The sequence below is a fragment of the Pelecanus crispus genome, chromosome 6, assembly GCF_030463565.1.
Source record: "Pelecanus crispus isolate bPelCri1 chromosome 6, bPelCri1.pri, whole genome shotgun sequence".
NCBI lineage: Eukaryota > Metazoa > Chordata > Aves > Pelecaniformes > Pelecanidae > Pelecanus > Pelecanus crispus.
In genome coordinates this window covers 62,555,240-62,571,550 of record NC_134648.1, presented here as the reverse complement: position 1 = coordinate 62,571,550, position 16,311 = coordinate 62,555,240, and the positions used below count along the sequence as shown (strand labels likewise).

The 16,311-nt window shown below is 49.9% G+C and overlaps 1 protein-coding gene across 2 annotated transcripts; it reads left to right on the top strand.

Annotated features, from left to right (window-relative positions):
- Positions 1-7,399: 7,399 nt before the first annotated feature.
- CKB (creatine kinase B) lies at positions 7,400-15,481 on the top strand. 2 transcript variants are annotated; one of them, XM_075712115.1, is made up of 8 exons: positions 7,400-7,432; positions 9,010-9,197; positions 9,681-9,835; positions 10,756-10,888; positions 11,793-11,964; positions 13,519-13,642; positions 14,356-14,545; positions 15,136-15,481. In XM_075712115.1, exons 2-8 carry the CDS (start codon positions 9,020-9,022, stop codon positions 15,312-15,314), a joined length of 1,131 nt encoding a protein of 376 aa, XP_075568230.1. In that variant the 5' UTR covers positions 7,400-7,432; positions 9,010-9,019; the 3' UTR covers positions 15,315-15,481. The 2 variants fall into 2 exon arrangements, with proteins under 2 accessions (XP_075568230.1, XP_075568231.1); XM_075712116.1 differs by lacking the exon at positions 9,010-9,197 and adding an exon at positions 8,348-8,560 and having other exon boundaries at positions 7,405-7,432.
- Positions 15,482-16,311: the final 830 nt, after the last annotated feature.

The following is a 16,311-nucleotide window of genomic DNA, read 5'->3' as shown; positions in this document are numbered from 1 at the left end:
CTCAGAGCTGTTTAGAGAATTACAGTTAAATTTTGTTGTCTTTGAGAAGACAATCTAGAAATTAGCAGGCAGCTTACAATGAAACCTGGCATTGCCTTTCAGATAAGGCAGCTAACTGTCTAAACTGCAGGTTGATCAGTTCGAGAAAGGAATTGTTTAATGAAGTAATGGTGATCCCAAAGTTAGAAATTAAAGCCTATGACAGAAGGCTTTGAAAGTCAGATTTCTGGCACTTCTTCCATGACAGAATTAAAAGCAGTGTTACTTTTAGTTTCAGAATGATGATTTGATTCCAGCACTTTTGTATTGAATGTGTAATAGCTTGGTCCTACTTCATCAAAAACTTTTAGTTCTCGAATTGTAGTCTGTCTTTGTTGACCAAAACTCATTGTAGTTCAATTGCTGTTAAGCAGCTAGATTTACCATTTTTCCGCTGCAGTCACTGAGACTGATAAACAGATGTGCTTGTGGCCAAAATCTCCAAAGCTTATGACATGCTTATTGCATAAGGTATTCGGATGCCAAAGCAGAATAGGCCTGTCTGGACATATGGTGAAATAGTAAGAAGGGCATCCCATGAATTCAGAAATGTATGCATACTGGACTTTGTGAAATAGTACAAATGCTTAACCATGTTTTATAGCTTGCACCTTCTGATTATAGTCATGTCTTAATCTTTCATAAATGACACTTGTAGTTCTCATTTTAGATACTATTAATGCAACTTAGTTTTCAGCTCGTACTTAGAATAGTAGCACTTGAAAGGAGCTCAACTGTAATCTGTTTCTTTCACAGTATTTAGACTGTAGTTACACCCATGTGCAAAAGCAACATTCCTGCAGCATGCCTGCAGGGGCATGGAGAGAATTATTCTCCCTTTGACTACAGAAACTGGCTTCCAGTTTCTTTGCCTTCTCCTTACCGCAGCTAATTGTCACGACAGCATACGCTGACATCCCAAGTGACAAATCTCTCAGGCTCAGATCTCACCTGGCACGTTATGCTCATACACTTGGCATAAGTTTGGGCTCTGTGATGAGTTTTGGTAGTTTCTTTGTTCCCTATATGGCAGGGAGCACAGTGATCTACAAACGCTCATTTTCATTCATTTTCAATCATTCTCCATTCCCCACCAAGGCAGAGCCTCATGCACTGTTGTTACATCCCTCTCCTTCACTCGCTGGGTAGCACGCAGGTGTCTTGGTGCAGCATTACTTTTGCCACACGGTGCTGTGGAGCGGCAGCGGAAGGGAAGGCGAGGCAGTGCCTTGTGGCAAGGGGTTTAGGACTCTTCTGTGGGCTTGCCATGACTGCAGCGACCTAAACTCAATGACCCAGGCGATCCCTCGCGGCCTCACAAATTAAACCACCAAAATGACTTGTGTGTTCCCTTCAACCAAAACCCAGACACACCTCTCCCTCTCCTGACCAGCTTCCACACAGACCTGGCAGGCTGCCTCTTCCCCCTCTTAGAACCCTGGCTGCCTGAGCCGGCGGCAGGGGGAACCTCTCCGGGGGGAGGAGGAGGAGGAGGAGGCGGCGGCAGGCATAACTCCCACCTCCCGGACAGCGCAGGCCCCCGGTAACACGAAGGCCGGGGAATGCGGCCGCTGGCCGCCCGCCCCAGAAGGGCTGTCCCCGCTCGCAGGGCCTCCCGCCCCGCCGAGGGCCGCTTCTCCCCGCGCCCCCCCGCCGCAGCCCGGCCCCCCCGCCCTGAGGGCGGTAGCGCGGTTCCCGTGCCCTGGCAGCGCATGAGCCCGTGGCAGCGGAGCCGGGAACCTCATGGCTGCTCCCGGCCGTGTCCAGAGCCGACTGATTTAATTCGGCATTTGCTGAGGGAGGGTTAAAAGCACAGGCGAGGCAGGGAAAGGGAGCGCCCGCCGGCGGGGTCAGAGGGGGGATTAGCCTGCGACAGAGCAGCATTAACCCGTGACGGGCCCGGGCGGCGGCTCCGCGGGGAGCGGGAACGCCCTCGCCCAGCCCCGTCCCAGGGCCCCCGCCGCTCCGCCGGGCCTCGCGTCCCGCCAGCAGCCGCCAGCTCTCCCCGTCCCCGGAGCCGTTACCTCCCGGGGCTGAGCCCCGCCAGCAGGCCCGGCCCGGCTCTCCTCACACGCGGTGCCCGCCCGGCGCCGCCTTCCGCCCCGGTCGCAGGCTGCTGACGCTCCCGCCGCCTCCGCCCCCGCCAGCCCTGCCTGGAGCCGGGGAGTCGCCGCCGCCCGTGCCCGGCGCGGTCAGCCCCCGGCCCCCGCAGCCCGATCAGGGCGCCTGGCCCCTCAGTCTTCCGCCGCGCAGCCCGCCGCTGCCCGACCCAGCCTCCCGCCCTCTCGGCGCTCCTGACCGCGTCCCTGAGGAGGGGGGACGGTCACCGACCGCCCTCGGCAGCCCTCCGGGCACCCCGAGCCCAGCCGGCCGGGGTGCCCCTGCCTCGGCGAGGGGCGGCGGTCCCAGCCGGCCGTGAGGGCGCAGAGGGGCAGCCGCCGCTCACCGTGCCTCTTGGTGAAGCTTGAGGGGTCCCAGTGGGCGGCGGGCTGCCATGGAGGGCCCTGAGGGTTACCGGTGAACCCAGTGGGAACTCATGCTTGTCACCCATCAAGCGTGTGTTTGGGGAGTCTTGAGGGCCGCTGCCAGCAGGGGGGAAGCCCCTTCCCCGGGGAATGGCGCTGTTTTTGCCGTCGGTGGACCCAGGCCTCACCTCCGGTGCCCAGGCAGGCGGCTTCCAGAAAGCTCTGCCTGCCCTCCCCCAGGGCAGCCTACTCGAGGGAAAGGCAGCTCCAGGCCGACCAAGCTCTTCATACAGGTTTCGTAAGGCTGTAGGAGAAACCACAATGTGGGCTCAGAAGCAGCGGAACTGTTATCTAAACCCCAAATAGCACGGTACTAACTCCTACTTCTGTCTCGTGTTTAGGATTGAAGTGATGTGGCGAGCCCTGCGTGCCCTGGTGGTATGGGGGATGTAGGCAGGAGGCAATGAGGAGCAAAGGAGGAGAGTATCGCCTCATCTTCTGCTTGCAACAAGCCCAGGCCACCTGGCATGGGAGGGGTACGGGCACAGCAGAATGTATGTGAATCACCCTGGACGTGCAGGTAATGTTCCCCGCTAAATCAGATAACGCTCTGTACGGTGCTGCGTTCACCAGTAACCTGTAATGCACAATAGTGGAGAAGAAGTCCCCCTTCCACAATCAATAACACAGTAACGGAGAGCCGTTTAGATGACAATTTGTGATGTTTCTTAATCAATTTGATTCCATCAAGTATAAGGGAATTTTTGCCCATTACCTTGAGTGAGAACATATTTTTTGTAATGCTGTTGACCTGCCCATATCATAATTGCAGTAGTCTTTGTTATTTAGTTATGAAACTCTCCATCTAATCTAAACATAATGTATGCAGTTTCAGAGGTTTCTTAAACTGTGAACTCCTACTCAGTTGTTTTTCTGACTGGCAATCATGGCTCTACTGTGCCTTTATATTTGCACCTGCCTTGGGTTTTTTCTGTCATTTTTAGTGTAATTGATTATATTTGTCATTGTCTATGTTCTTATGCCCTTTCTTTCCCATGATGAACTGCTGTTCAGATCACTGTGGGCCTGACTGTACGTATGCAAGATCAAGACACTCAGCAACTCCTAGTTTCCACAGGCACTCAGCTCGCTGGAAACGATCAGTAATTTTCAACAGACTGCCTAAGCAGTGTGAAAAAATACACCAAGTATAATAACTAGGCAAATATATTTTAAGCGATAAATGTAAATGGGAAGGGAAGTTTCATTTGAGAAGTTAAGCAGATGCAGCTATAACCAATTTCTTTAATCTGCTGATACATGAGTGTTATGTTTCATTTTCAAGCTCTGTTTAGTTGTCAGCTAGGAATTGGAAACAATTCAGTTGTTTGTAGCAAACCACTTTCTCCTGCTATTTCCTAATTTGGAATATTCTAAATTTTCATGAAGATATGTTTATCCCCGAGTTCTTCAGGTTCATCTGATGTTCACGCGAGTAATTTCAGAAGACACATTCACTAGCTAACACCCATCTCCTCTTGCAGTTGTACACTGCACAACATTTATAATTAAGCCTCTTAGGAAGTCAGCTGCATGGCCCACGATTAACTTCCCTTACTTCTTCCTTGTTAAAGCTCAGTGCAGGGATCTCTGGAGCAATCACCCCACCTTTCCAGCCGGAGCTGCAGAATGGCGACATAGTGTGTAAGTCAGTATGCACTAAGATGTCAGCCCAGCACGGAAAGTACATATTGGTGCCTTTATCACAGACTAACAGGCCATGCAGGCTTATCCAAAGAAAGTATTCTCTCAGCAGATGAGCTAGATAAAATGGTTGACCAGAGACTGTTGACACACTGCACAGCATCTATAATTAAGTCACCAGGGAAGCAGGGATGGGATGCTGCAGCAAAGGTAGGATCCAATTTACACACAGCTTTCAGCAAATCTTAAAAATGCTGTCTGAATAAAACCCAGTGAGGTAATAGCCACTTCTGACTTACTGCACACTAGAAATTTGTCACACAGGGGCGAGGAGAAGGGGGTAGAGCGTGTGTTGTTTATCAAACATGTATTTTGGTGGTTTTGGCCTGTGACTCTTTCCATGTCTTCCTTTCAGACCAAAGTTTTGTGAAGTGGTGTCTGTGTCGGAAGTGCTGTAATGAATGGCACATTGAGAATACTACCAGCGTATAATAACTATAATGACTGGTATTCCCTGTTCTGCAGGACTGGGAGGGAAAGTGTGCACCCACAGAATAGAAACGGGTCCTTGGATTTAGGTTCCTGAGGTGACCTTGACTCCACGAACCTGCAGAACAATTCTGGCACAGAACAGTGCCGTGCTGCCCTGTTTGCGTGGCAAGAGATGACGGCACCGCTGTCAGGGGCTGAAGGAGTTAATGCCTCAAACTTGGCGGCGCGGGCCGTTAAAGTCTGCACAGCGACAGCTGAGGCCGCCCTCGCGGTGCCTGGGCTCTGCCCCGCGCCCCGGCGGAGGCGCCCATTGGAGGCAGCGGGAGGCGCGCCGGCTCCTGGCCGGGGGTCACGCGGGGTTCACGTGAGGAAGGGGCTTCACCGCCACCCGACAGAGCCCTCGCCCCCACCGGCGCCTGCGCAGAAGAGGGAGAACATTCTGGAACGCGCCTCAGGGGGGCGAGGCGGGAGGCGGGGCCCGGCCTGGGCGAGACGCAGCCCTGAGGAGGCACGTGCGCGCTGCCGCCGTTCCCGCTCTGGGCCGCCCCCCCCGTGGGGGGAGGGGGCCCAGCGGCGGGCGCCGCCGGCTTTGTCACAGGCATGGCGGGAGCGGGAGGGGGGTGAGGGCTCTCCCTCCTCTGTCTTCCTTTTCCTTTCCTCATGCAAGTATTTGAATTGGAGCCCACGTTGCTTGTCGTGGTGCTTTCCTGGTTGGGTTGCCTGTGGCTGTGCTTTCCAAGCTCAGGTTGGTGTTTGCTGTCAGTAAAGTGTTCGGTTGATCCTTTGGTGTCGTTTCACCTTAGTTTAGCCCAAGGGAATCACAACCTCCACGATCCTCTCTGGACAGCCCAGTTCAGGTCGTGACAATAACACAGAAGGAGTCTTCAGTACCTACCCTGATACGCCTTTTTTTGTGAAGGAAAACAACCCCAAAAAACTGGTGTAAAGTAAGAAAATGCTCTCAGCTTTATTTCTATTGTGATAAATTAAAAATAATAACTGAGTGTTTTACATTAAAAAAAATCCACAATCGGAACTATGTGTGACTTTGAAGAAAATACTAAAAAAAAGATAAAGTGTTGCAACTGAGGTTATCCAGCAATATTACATTTATTTTCGTCACCACAATTTTGAGGACTCGGTACGATTTTACGCTTAGTTTATTCAATACTTGCTTAGCGATGGCATTATTTGCAACTTACACTGTTCTGAAGCATGAGCAATGCGTGAAATTACTAAAACGTCGGGGAAGATTTTGTGAGGTTAAAAAGGCAGAGGAGACCTAGAGAGACGATTTGTTGTGTGATCCAGGAGGTAAGAGACCAGCCTTGCACACATGCCGAGCCCTTGGCTGCTACTGGGGATCTGTATGCTCAGCATCTCAGTCTATCAGACCTGGAATAACTCAGGAATCTGGATGGCAGCCAAACACAACACATTTTTATTTGAAGCAGTCGATGCTTTTTATTTTGTAATAATTTCCTCTATATGTGGGTTTGTTGTTTTTTTTTTTTTAAATCCTAAGCAGTTCTGTAAAGTGCACACGCTTCTCATTGTCAGGGTGAGGGTACTGGTTGTGGTGCTGAAAGAATTGTGGTGAAGAAAGTTTCAGCTGATGCCTCCTGACACAGCTTGTGTCAAAGGCGGCAACTCTGCCACTCAGATCCACATGCACATGGCTAAGTGCACTCTCTGTTTGGACAGGAGGATAAACGTGGGTTCTGTCGTGGGAAAGACACGTCAGAGAAAGATAAACTATTATGTAAAGGTGAAAGTCAGATCAAGATAGTCATTCATGTCGTTAATATATTTATTTCTGCAAACAATGGGATTCTCAGCTGCATCTTAGCTTTGGGGCAAACGCTGCTCATTCCTACAAAGAGGCCGGTGGCAGTCACTGTTCTCATGAATTTCAGGTGAGCTTTAGATGGGTCAAATCCCAGCCTTTCTGCTGCTGTCTTCAGCAGGAAATCAGCCACTCTCCAATAAAACTCAATTTTTGGTGGTGTTTTTTTTTGGCATATGACGAGAGGAGGAGACTCACTGTGCTTTACACAACCACCCTACTTCCTTTCAAATAAAACCATAAAATGAGCCCACGGCTTCACGGGCGCTAGAGGCGAGGCGCGGGGCGAGCGGCGGGTCCTGCCGCTGCGGAATGAGGCCGCTGCTCTCGGGTGCCAGATCCACAGCCATGTCAGCAGCTTCTGCCGAGCCAACCTGGGGGCAGTTCGCCGCTCACGCGACTCAGGGGATGCCAGTCCCGACGCTGCAGAGCCCCTGCTTTTAGGTTGGCAGGTTATCACACCTGCTACTGAATCCTCGAGCAAGGTGTGAAGCCTGAACCGCAACAGGCCACGTGTTGGTGTGCAACGGCACCGACACCTGCGGGCAGCCCGTGGCCGGCGGGACGCGGAGATGGATTTCCGCACGCATGTACGCGTTTATTCAAGTCACCGCGGCCGCCGTCGCGTCTCTGCTGCGGGCAGCGGCCGCGCGCCGCCCTGCCTCCCCGAGGCCAAGCAAAATGGCGGCAAGCGCGGGCCCGGCCAACGGCGAGGCGCTCGCCCCGCCCTCCCGCGCCTGGCCCAATGGAATGAATGGGATATAAATAGCGGCCAATGGGGCGGTGGGTCGTGCTCTATATAAAAGAGGCGCGGCAGCGGCGGGGCTGCACTCCGGCTGGGGAGCAGCGGGGCGCTCGGGTCCTTGCTTTGGTTGCGGAGCCCTCGGTAAGTCCCGGGGCAGCCGAGGCGTCCTGCAGCTTTAAAATGAGTTTGGTTTTTTTTTTTTAATCCCTCCCTTCCCCCGCCCGCCCCCCACTCTGTGGGGTGGAGCCGGTCCGGCTGAGGAGGGGGAGCGGGGCTGGGGTGCGGCGGGGGGCAGCGCGGGGTAGGGGCACCCGGCGCGCAGCCGGGGCGGGGGACGTGGCGCGGGGCTGTGGCGGGGCGCGGCGCAGGTGCTTGCCGGGCTTGCCCCCAGCTGGAGCGGGCCCCGCTCTAAAACCAGATTAACCCGGTATTTAGCAGGGTAGTTACATATGCTCGCCCCAGCCAGGTCCCCCGAGGGAGCCGTCTGTTGTATAATGCCTCGTTGGATGCTTCCCACCCCTCCGCTCCCAAGCCGGGGAGCAGCCGGGGCTCCGCGGGCGCGGAGGGCGCCGGGCGCTGTCGCTCCTCGGGCCGGGGCGCGGCGGGAGGAGGCGCGACCGCCCACGGAGGGCACGGCGGTGCCGCCCCGCTCACCTGCCGCCCGGCCCGGCGTCCCGGCGGGGCTGAGTCCCCCCAGCCCCGCGGCGGCCCGGACGCTCCCCCCCCCGCGGCGGGGTCTGCCCGGCGCTGGCACGGCCGCTCTGCGCGACCTTGGGCGCGTCCCTTCACCCGGGCGGTGCCCCGGCGGAGCGGGGAGAGCCCCTGCCCCTGCGGCTGGCATGCTTAAGGATGCGGGGCAAGGCTGGTGGAGGTGAAGAACTTCTTTTTCTTTCCTCATTCCTGGCTCTAGTGGAAGGTGGTGTAGCAACAAAGGTGTGAAAGGCACGGGTGGAATGACAGCCAAGGTGACCTTGCCGGGGTGCCTGGCTTCCCACCCCGGGCGGTTTGGAGGCCTGCCAAGCCCCCAGTGATAGGCTTCCCCTCTTTCTCCCCCAGTGACTGCGGTAGGGTCAGACATGCCCTTCTCAAACAGCCACAACCTCCTGAAGATGAAGTACTCTGCCGATGACGAGTTCCCTGACCTGAGTGTTCACAACAATCACATGGCCAAGGTGCTGACCCTGGACCTGTACAAGAAGTTGAGGGATAAACAGACTTCCAGTGGATTTACGCTGGATGATGTCATCCAGACTGGGGTTGACAACCCAGGTAACGGCCGGGGACCGTTAGATCTGCATAACGATCTGTTCTCCCTCCTTACTGGAAGTGCTTCTTGACAACAGCACCCAAAGCTCTTGAGCTGCTGAGAGGCAAATCTTGTAAAGCATTGAGAGACGGCTCTAAACGCGTGGCTATGTTAAAAGAGGCCTTGTTCTATCAAGCCATGTTCCTTGCTGTGATCTGACATGCCGATTCCCAGACACTTCAATTATGTAACTGCTCTGCTAAATACTTTCAATCTGAACAAAAACCAAACCAAATGCATTCTAATTGTAACGCAACCGGGGGAAAAAAATGTTACGTGGGCTTACCTTACCTGGCTGTTCTGGTCTATTCCTATTCCACACTGGTTATGTGATGTTCTCTAGCACTTCTATGAAAAAAGGGGGAGCAGATGTGTTTACATGTTAACATTGCAGTATTTATTTTTACTCTAGCAATATCAAAATGGCCCAACTAAATAATCAGAGACTGCCTCCTGATGAGGAGTACCCGGACCTGAGCACCCACAACAACCACATGGCCAAAGTTCTAACCCTGGATTTATACAAGAAACTGAGAGACAGAGTCACGCCCAGTGGCTTCACCCTGGATGATGTCATTCAGACTGGGGTTGATAATCCTGGTAAAATGCATTGAGAATACTCTGTGTGAGCCAGCTGAAGTAACTGGTGCTTTTGAATATGGCGACTTAAAACTAATCTTGTGGAGGTGGTATTTATAAGCAGACTACAGAAATGTAGATCTGTCTAGCAGAAGGAACAAAAAGCGAAGTATGCTTGCTTACAGCAAAGCATGATTGTTTAGACACAAAGTTCTATCTGGTGGTCTAAATTAGCTAGTCAAATTGGATATGCTGTGCAAATTTGTCCTAAACCAAGCTTGACAAATGAGCATGGTTTAATGGCAACAGTTATGGGCTTCCATAGCACTGCATTTAACTAACTGGATGAAGTGTAAAATGTAGGGTCTCTCCAAATGTTTTTATCTAAGAATGCGTTTTGAAGTGACTAGATCTACTACTAAAGAACTTGCCTGGTTAGTGCTGTGCTGGAGTACAGCCAGATGTCACCCAAACTTAGCTCTTCTGACTTTATTACCACTCCAGGCCATCCCTTCATAATGACAGTAGGATGTGTAGCTGGTGATGAAGAATCCTATGATGTGTTTAAGGAACTCTTTGATCCAGTTATTGAAGACAGGCATGGTGGCTACAAACCAACTGATGAGCACAAGACTGACTTGAACGCTGGTAACCTGCAGGTATAAACTTTTGATCAATTACTGATACCTACTGGTCTGAGGACTGGATAAAGTTGTAGGCAGCTGCCTAACTGATTGCTCGGGCTCTGCCCCCTCACTTTCACCCAGCACAGAACCACAGGCTGTGTGTTCAGTGCAATTGCGCTTAAGAGCTCGCTGCTGTAGGATGTCAGTGGCTAGGTAGAACCAGGCAGCTGGCATGCAACAGGAGCTTGCTTGATGTGCTGCTGCAACATAGGTTGTGCCACACATGTTCAGCATGTACTTCCAGGAATTGTGGGCTGTAGTAGTCAAGCTAAATGACACTGTCATAGGAGTCAAGGACTGTCATAAAATGTGACACTTTCTGCTATCTGATCTTGGATCTTAAATATCACCTAGTGGTATCATACTGTAGAATAGACATTGTTATGGCTGGGAGTAAGGATTTCTGCCCATTTTATGGATTTTGATTGTTACTGTAGACTCTAGGAATTCCTAATGCCTTGTTGATTGGCTAGCCATAGGTCATCTTGAAAATAAGAGACTGTGGATGACAGAAGTGAATAACTCTCATTTGCAAGAGTGAATGCCTACCTAAACAACAAGGGTTTGCCTCATGTTGATACCCCTAGATTGCAGATCTGAAGGGGTAATGGAAGCCCAGACCACAGTCTGAAATGGACATAAAAGTGATAGTCTGGTGGTATCCCTGTCTTCTAGCCCTACTTAGTAGCCATAGCCTTGGCCTCAAAACAAGGGTTGTGTTACACAGATACTTGAGCTAATGCTGAAGAAAATAGTCCTGAAGTAAGACACTGGCTTACAGGCCAGGTAGGCAGTATCTCAAGTATAAGGTGCTTAAATGCATAGGAGCTGCATGTATTTAGAGTAGGTATCTTGGCAACTGGGTTGTACTCACTGGTTTCCTAATCTTGTAGGGAGGTGATGACCTGGATCCCAATTACGTGCTAAGTTCCCGTGTCAGAACTGGTAGAAGCATCCGTGGATTCTGTCTTCCCCCGCACTGTAGTCGAGGAGAGAGGCGGGCTATCGAAAAGCTTTCTGTTGAAGGTAAAGTGAGAACTGGGTGAATTGGGGAAACTACTTGTATTCTCTGTGCAAGAGGTGTTCTTTGCAGTTTGAAAATAGAGGCAGTTGGTAAAAGCTGCCTCCCTCAAGACTTAGTCTGAACATGGAGCCTTACCTGAAAAAGGCTCATTACATTACAGCTGCCTCAGCATTGCTGTTTCTAGCTGAGAGCAAGAGTACATGTCAGAGGGAAGTTGGACTGCATTAAGTTGGCCTTTGCTGATCTTGAAAGCTGCTTTCTGTGTGTGTAGTGAAAGAGGTTGGTTCGTCATGGCTCAAACCTGAAATGTAACAGGTATGTAGCAATTCAGGGTTTGAGTCATGGTTGCAGTATTTTGTGGCTGCTTTTAATTGATGTTGATTAATGTTCAGCTTGCTTAGAGGTGTAGTCTTGCTCCAAATGTGCAGTTGACTAGAGTAAGCCCTAGTTTTTGGTGGAACTCCTCAGCTGCAGGTTTCTCTGTTCTCTCCCAACTCTGTTAAGTGAGAGGAAAGGATACACTCAAGGTGCAGTTCTGAAGACTGGGACTGTAGTTGTTCCAAAACCTCTCAAGGGCAGGGTAACAGTCTGTGACTACTGTTTGTTATATTCATGACCTTGATTCTCCTTGGAAGAAAGCACTCCACTTCTACAGTTAAGCAGCAGTAATGATTCTATACTGCATATAAGGGAACAAAAGCTACTTGTATAAGCCTGGAAGGTGCAGACATTATCTGATACTGCCTTAAATTCTGTAATGCTGCAAAGGCATTGCCATTGCAGATGAAAGCAAGGGAGGAACCAAACCCAGCAGATGAGACATTGCCATACTTTGTGTGTGGTCTCTAAAGTGCTGGGAATGTCTAGCACTGTTGGTCCCATCCTAAAAGTGATTCTCTCTTTCAGCTCTGGGTAGTCTGGAAGGTGATCTCAAGGGGAAGTACTATGCTCTGAGGAACATGACTGATGCAGAGCAGCAGCAGCTGATTGATGATCACTTCTTGTTTGACAAGCCAGTTTCTCCTCTTCTGTTGGCATCTGGGATGGCACGAGATTGGCCTGATGCCAGGGGTATCTGGTGAGTATGCCTGCCCAGGGAGGAGTTGTACAAAGTCCATGCAAAAAAATCTTGCAGTTGTGGCTTGTACTGTTGAGCAAAATGGCAGCTTCTGAACTCATATTGCTGAATCTAATGAGAAACTTGTGTGGTCCCCTCTGGGGAAGTTCCATCTAAACCAGCAGAATTTGGACAAGTGTTACTGTGCACCGCATGGGGCTGGTGGGAGCAAGCCAGCTTGGCTAGCGTGTAACCAGAGCCTACCCATCCAGCACCAGGTCAGTGAAGCACCAGACAATAATGGAATCAGCTTATGAAAGTAGATCACTTCTGAAGGAGTAGATGTGCCACTACATTCAGCTCTTGTCCCAGGAGCTTAGAGTAACTTGTGGTAACAAACCATAGTGTTGGCTTAGCTCAGACTTGATACTGGATGCATATTGTTCCCTTGTAGTCTCATCACTTCTGCTTGCAGAAACTCACTGATGCTGGGCTAGTATGGCTTTAGCTGTACTAGAGATAAGATTTTCCCCCCCTGCCTCCAGAGACTTGGTGACATGAGTTGACTGATGCAGAGGTGTGGAATGGAAGGATTCTGCTTGTCAGATGTAGGTCACCTACATAAACCCATGCATCTCGGGAGCTCCTGCAGCATAATTAACTTGCTCCCTTGTAAGCCAAAGGCTAGGTTTTTATCAACTGGAATACTCCAGTCTTATTACTGTAGCTGGCTCAGTACAACCCAGAGGAAGCATGCTTTGTTTCTGTAGGTCACCTTTAAGATTGCGTCATCTACCTGCAGATTGCCAGCGCTAGATAGCGCTGTCATCTGAGCATGACTAATCTACAAGCTTGAAGTGTAAAGTCTGTGTTGTCTGCATAAATGACTTTCCTCAGGTACTAGTTAATTTTTGATCCTAATCAAGCTGAGAAATTATCAGCATGATAAATATTGATGATAGTACTTGCTGCTAGCTGCAAGCTAGGACAAGAGGGTCCCATTGGTGTTCAGAGGTTTTTATAGCATCTCTGAAGAGCCCCAGTCTAAAATTAATAGTGAAAACTCAACTTAGTTTTCTGATAATGTGCAGAGTGCAGTTTAACAGAATCTGACAAAATTCTGGTAACAGGCTTTGTTACACATTGTGAACATGGTGTTGTCATGAACATCAATGTACAGGGCTGCCTCAGAGTCTCTACTGATCACCCTTCTGCAAACTCTGCTGAACAGGTGAAATCTGTTAAATTTGTAAACTCGGGCCACAAGTGAGCTAGGGGGATGACTGGATTTTGGGGGTTGATACTGGAAGACTGGCTAATTTCATGTAAACTCATTCTGACCTATTTAGATACAGGCCAGTTCAAACTACCTCTTGAAAAGAGCAGGGTAAAAACGACTAGCTGAACTCTGTTAGGTGCTGCACGCACAAAAGAAGTAAGACTAATTTCTTTGAAGAAGCAACTAAGTGAGCCTCTTGAAATAAAAGCTACAATGATGAGTAATTTGGTGCTGCTACAGCTATCTTGGAAAAAGTCAGGTGGAACAGACAACAAGTTGTTTGCCTTGTCTCCTAGGCACAATGATAACAAGACCTTCCTTGTTTGGATCAATGAGGAGGATCACCTTAGAGTTATTTCCATGCAGAAAGGTGGCAACATGAAGGAAGTATTTACCCGCTTTTGTACTGGGCTAACACAGGTAAATCAACATTGCCTGAGCTGTACATTCAAATGGTACATGTTTCTCTGGTTTGAGCTGAGAATGCAAACCCTTTCAAGCACCCTCCTGAGTCCTGCATGGTGGTGCTTCATAGCTTGGGTCTCTGGGAACACCCTGATGAGGTCCAGAGCTGTGAGGGCTCTGAAACACCTATACTGGCAAAGCATTTTGGCTCTGAAATCTAGAATATGTCCTCTGATATAGTACCCTTATCCAAGTGTCTAAACTGTGCTTAAAGAACTTCTACGTGGTTCTGTAAATCAAGCATTGAGACACCCTAGGTGGGAGGAAAAATGCTTGAATGTGGACAAAGCTGGACTGAACTTTCTAGGCTGAATGCTTTTCTCAGCTTCTAGTCTTGGCATGAACTTGAGCCTTACCAGCCCCTTCCCTAATCCTAACAGATACACCAGATTGATGTGTACTAAACCAAGCTTCCCAACAGACAGTGACTTCAGATTTCATAGTGTAGCTTAGCCTGTCTCACTGCTAGGAGCAGGATTGAGGCCTTAAAAGCCCCTTGTTGGTGACCCTTTTTATCAAATGGAGGGGGCTTATGTGACTGGCTTAAATAGCTGTTCAAACTGTTGTGGCTGTTGCTATGTAACTGAAGCTGTAAATGAGCACTAACGGATGACCTACAGCCTTCAGGCAGAGGACAATCTCTAAACATCCATTCTCTCTATTTATAGATAGAAACTCTCTTCAAGTCCAAAAACTATGAGTTCATGTGGAATCCACACTTGGGCTACATCCTGACCTGCCCATCCAACCTTGGAACAGGGCTCCGTGCTGGTGTGCACATCAAGCTACCAAACCTTGGGAAACATGAGAAGTTTGGAGAAGTCCTTAAGAGGCTTCGGCTGCAGAAACGAGGCACAGGTGAGAGGCGGTGGATACAGTGGTGTCCTAGTCAGGCTATCCTAAGACACCAGCAGAAGCCTGGCTACAGCCAGAGCCGTGTCTTGGTTCACACTGGCAGTGCCTGTCAGACCATCCAAAAGGGACCCATGTAAGCACATGGAGAGAACCAAGCCTTAAAATCATAGCTTGAGGGGTGGGGATGCCAGTCCTCTGCTTACACCTTGCTGTATCTGGCTATCTAGGTATGTCCCATCTGGTATTCTGAGCACCAGATAAGGTGGTGCTCAGCTGTTGGCAGCTCTGGCTGTTGTAAGAAGGGATGGGAATCCTCATTTAACTTCTGGCTAGGAAATAGCTACAGTGGGTACTTCTGACCATGGGTTAGATTGCTCTTGGGTTACAAGAATAAGGAGCTGGCCTAATGGCATGCTCTGTGGCTCACGTTGGCGGTCACATGCAGCTTTATCTCCCTGCATGTAGGAGGAGGTGGCAGTGGCACCTTGTAGAGAGTTGTCTTGCTGTGTTCCTACCTCAGGCTAGTGAGGGAAGAAAGGTAGGCTTACCTGTGCTAGCAGTGATCAGTGTACTAACTAAATCTTTTGCTCCAGGTGGTGTGGACACAGCTGCTGTTGGAGGGGTGTTTGATGTCTCCAATGCTGATCGTCTTGGCTTCTCCGAGGTGGAGCTGGTGCAGATGGTGGTGGATGGTGTGAAGCTGCTCATTGAAATGGAAAAACGCCTTGAAAAAGGCCAGTCCATTGATGACCTCATACCAGCTCAGAAATAAAGCACTTTATTCTCATGCTTCCTAACTTATTGGATGAGTAATAAAATGTCACTCTAATTCAAACCCTTGGGATAGAGCCCACTTAGTTAGACTGTAGAGAAGTCTTCCATCCATCTGTGTTAGAGTTTATTTTTTTGATGGCTGAGATGTTGCTGAAAATGAAATAAACTATTGTTTTGGCCTGACATGTCTTAGATGTGTTAACTGAATGTTTTTGAGATTTAAGTGACTTGTTTTTCTTAGTTATGCTAGAGGGGCTGGTTTTGTGTGCTAGCACACTTTCCTGGCTGCGCTGCTGCAGTCTACTTGAAGTGTGGCTAAAGCAGTGTCAGAAGTGAACCTTTGACTTAATTGCAGTTGCTGTAAACTTGAGAACTAGTGTTAAACATGAGTCACTGCAAACATGCCCTACCTCTAAGGCTTTGACTTGTGCATCTGCTCGTGGCAACTGTAAACTGTCATTATGCTGACTACAGCAAGCCAGGCTGACTCCTGTAAGGGAGAGGAGACAGGTCCAGGTACAAAGGGCTACTGTTCTCAGACAGGTCCTCCTGGGGCTGCAGGGCAGTGCTCTGAGGTCAGACTTCAGCCTGTAGTACTGACACTGAGCTAGTTTGTGGGGAGAGGATCAGATCTTTGATCTCTAGAGATGTGCAAAGAGTTGGTGTAAACAACTAATTGCTCTTTTGGGGGTGAGGAGTGAAACTTAGATTAAACCCATGCTTCTTTCTAAGCCAGGGAAGAGATGGGGGCTGTAAGCTGCCAGTTGCAGGAAAGTATCAGATAACTGTAGCTTTCTTCAGCTGACCTACGCACCAGTTGTGCCATGAACCTAAAACCAAGCTGTATAGTCAATGAAAACATGCTAAATAGTTGGGATTTTTTCTAAACTGGGTCTGGATTGCAAGCTCAGGCTGTTCTCTGGGTGTGAGCTTAGTGTTGTATGAAGTAGGTCTGTTCTCCAGAATGGCTGTAGTTGGTGTATGTATGTGCCTGC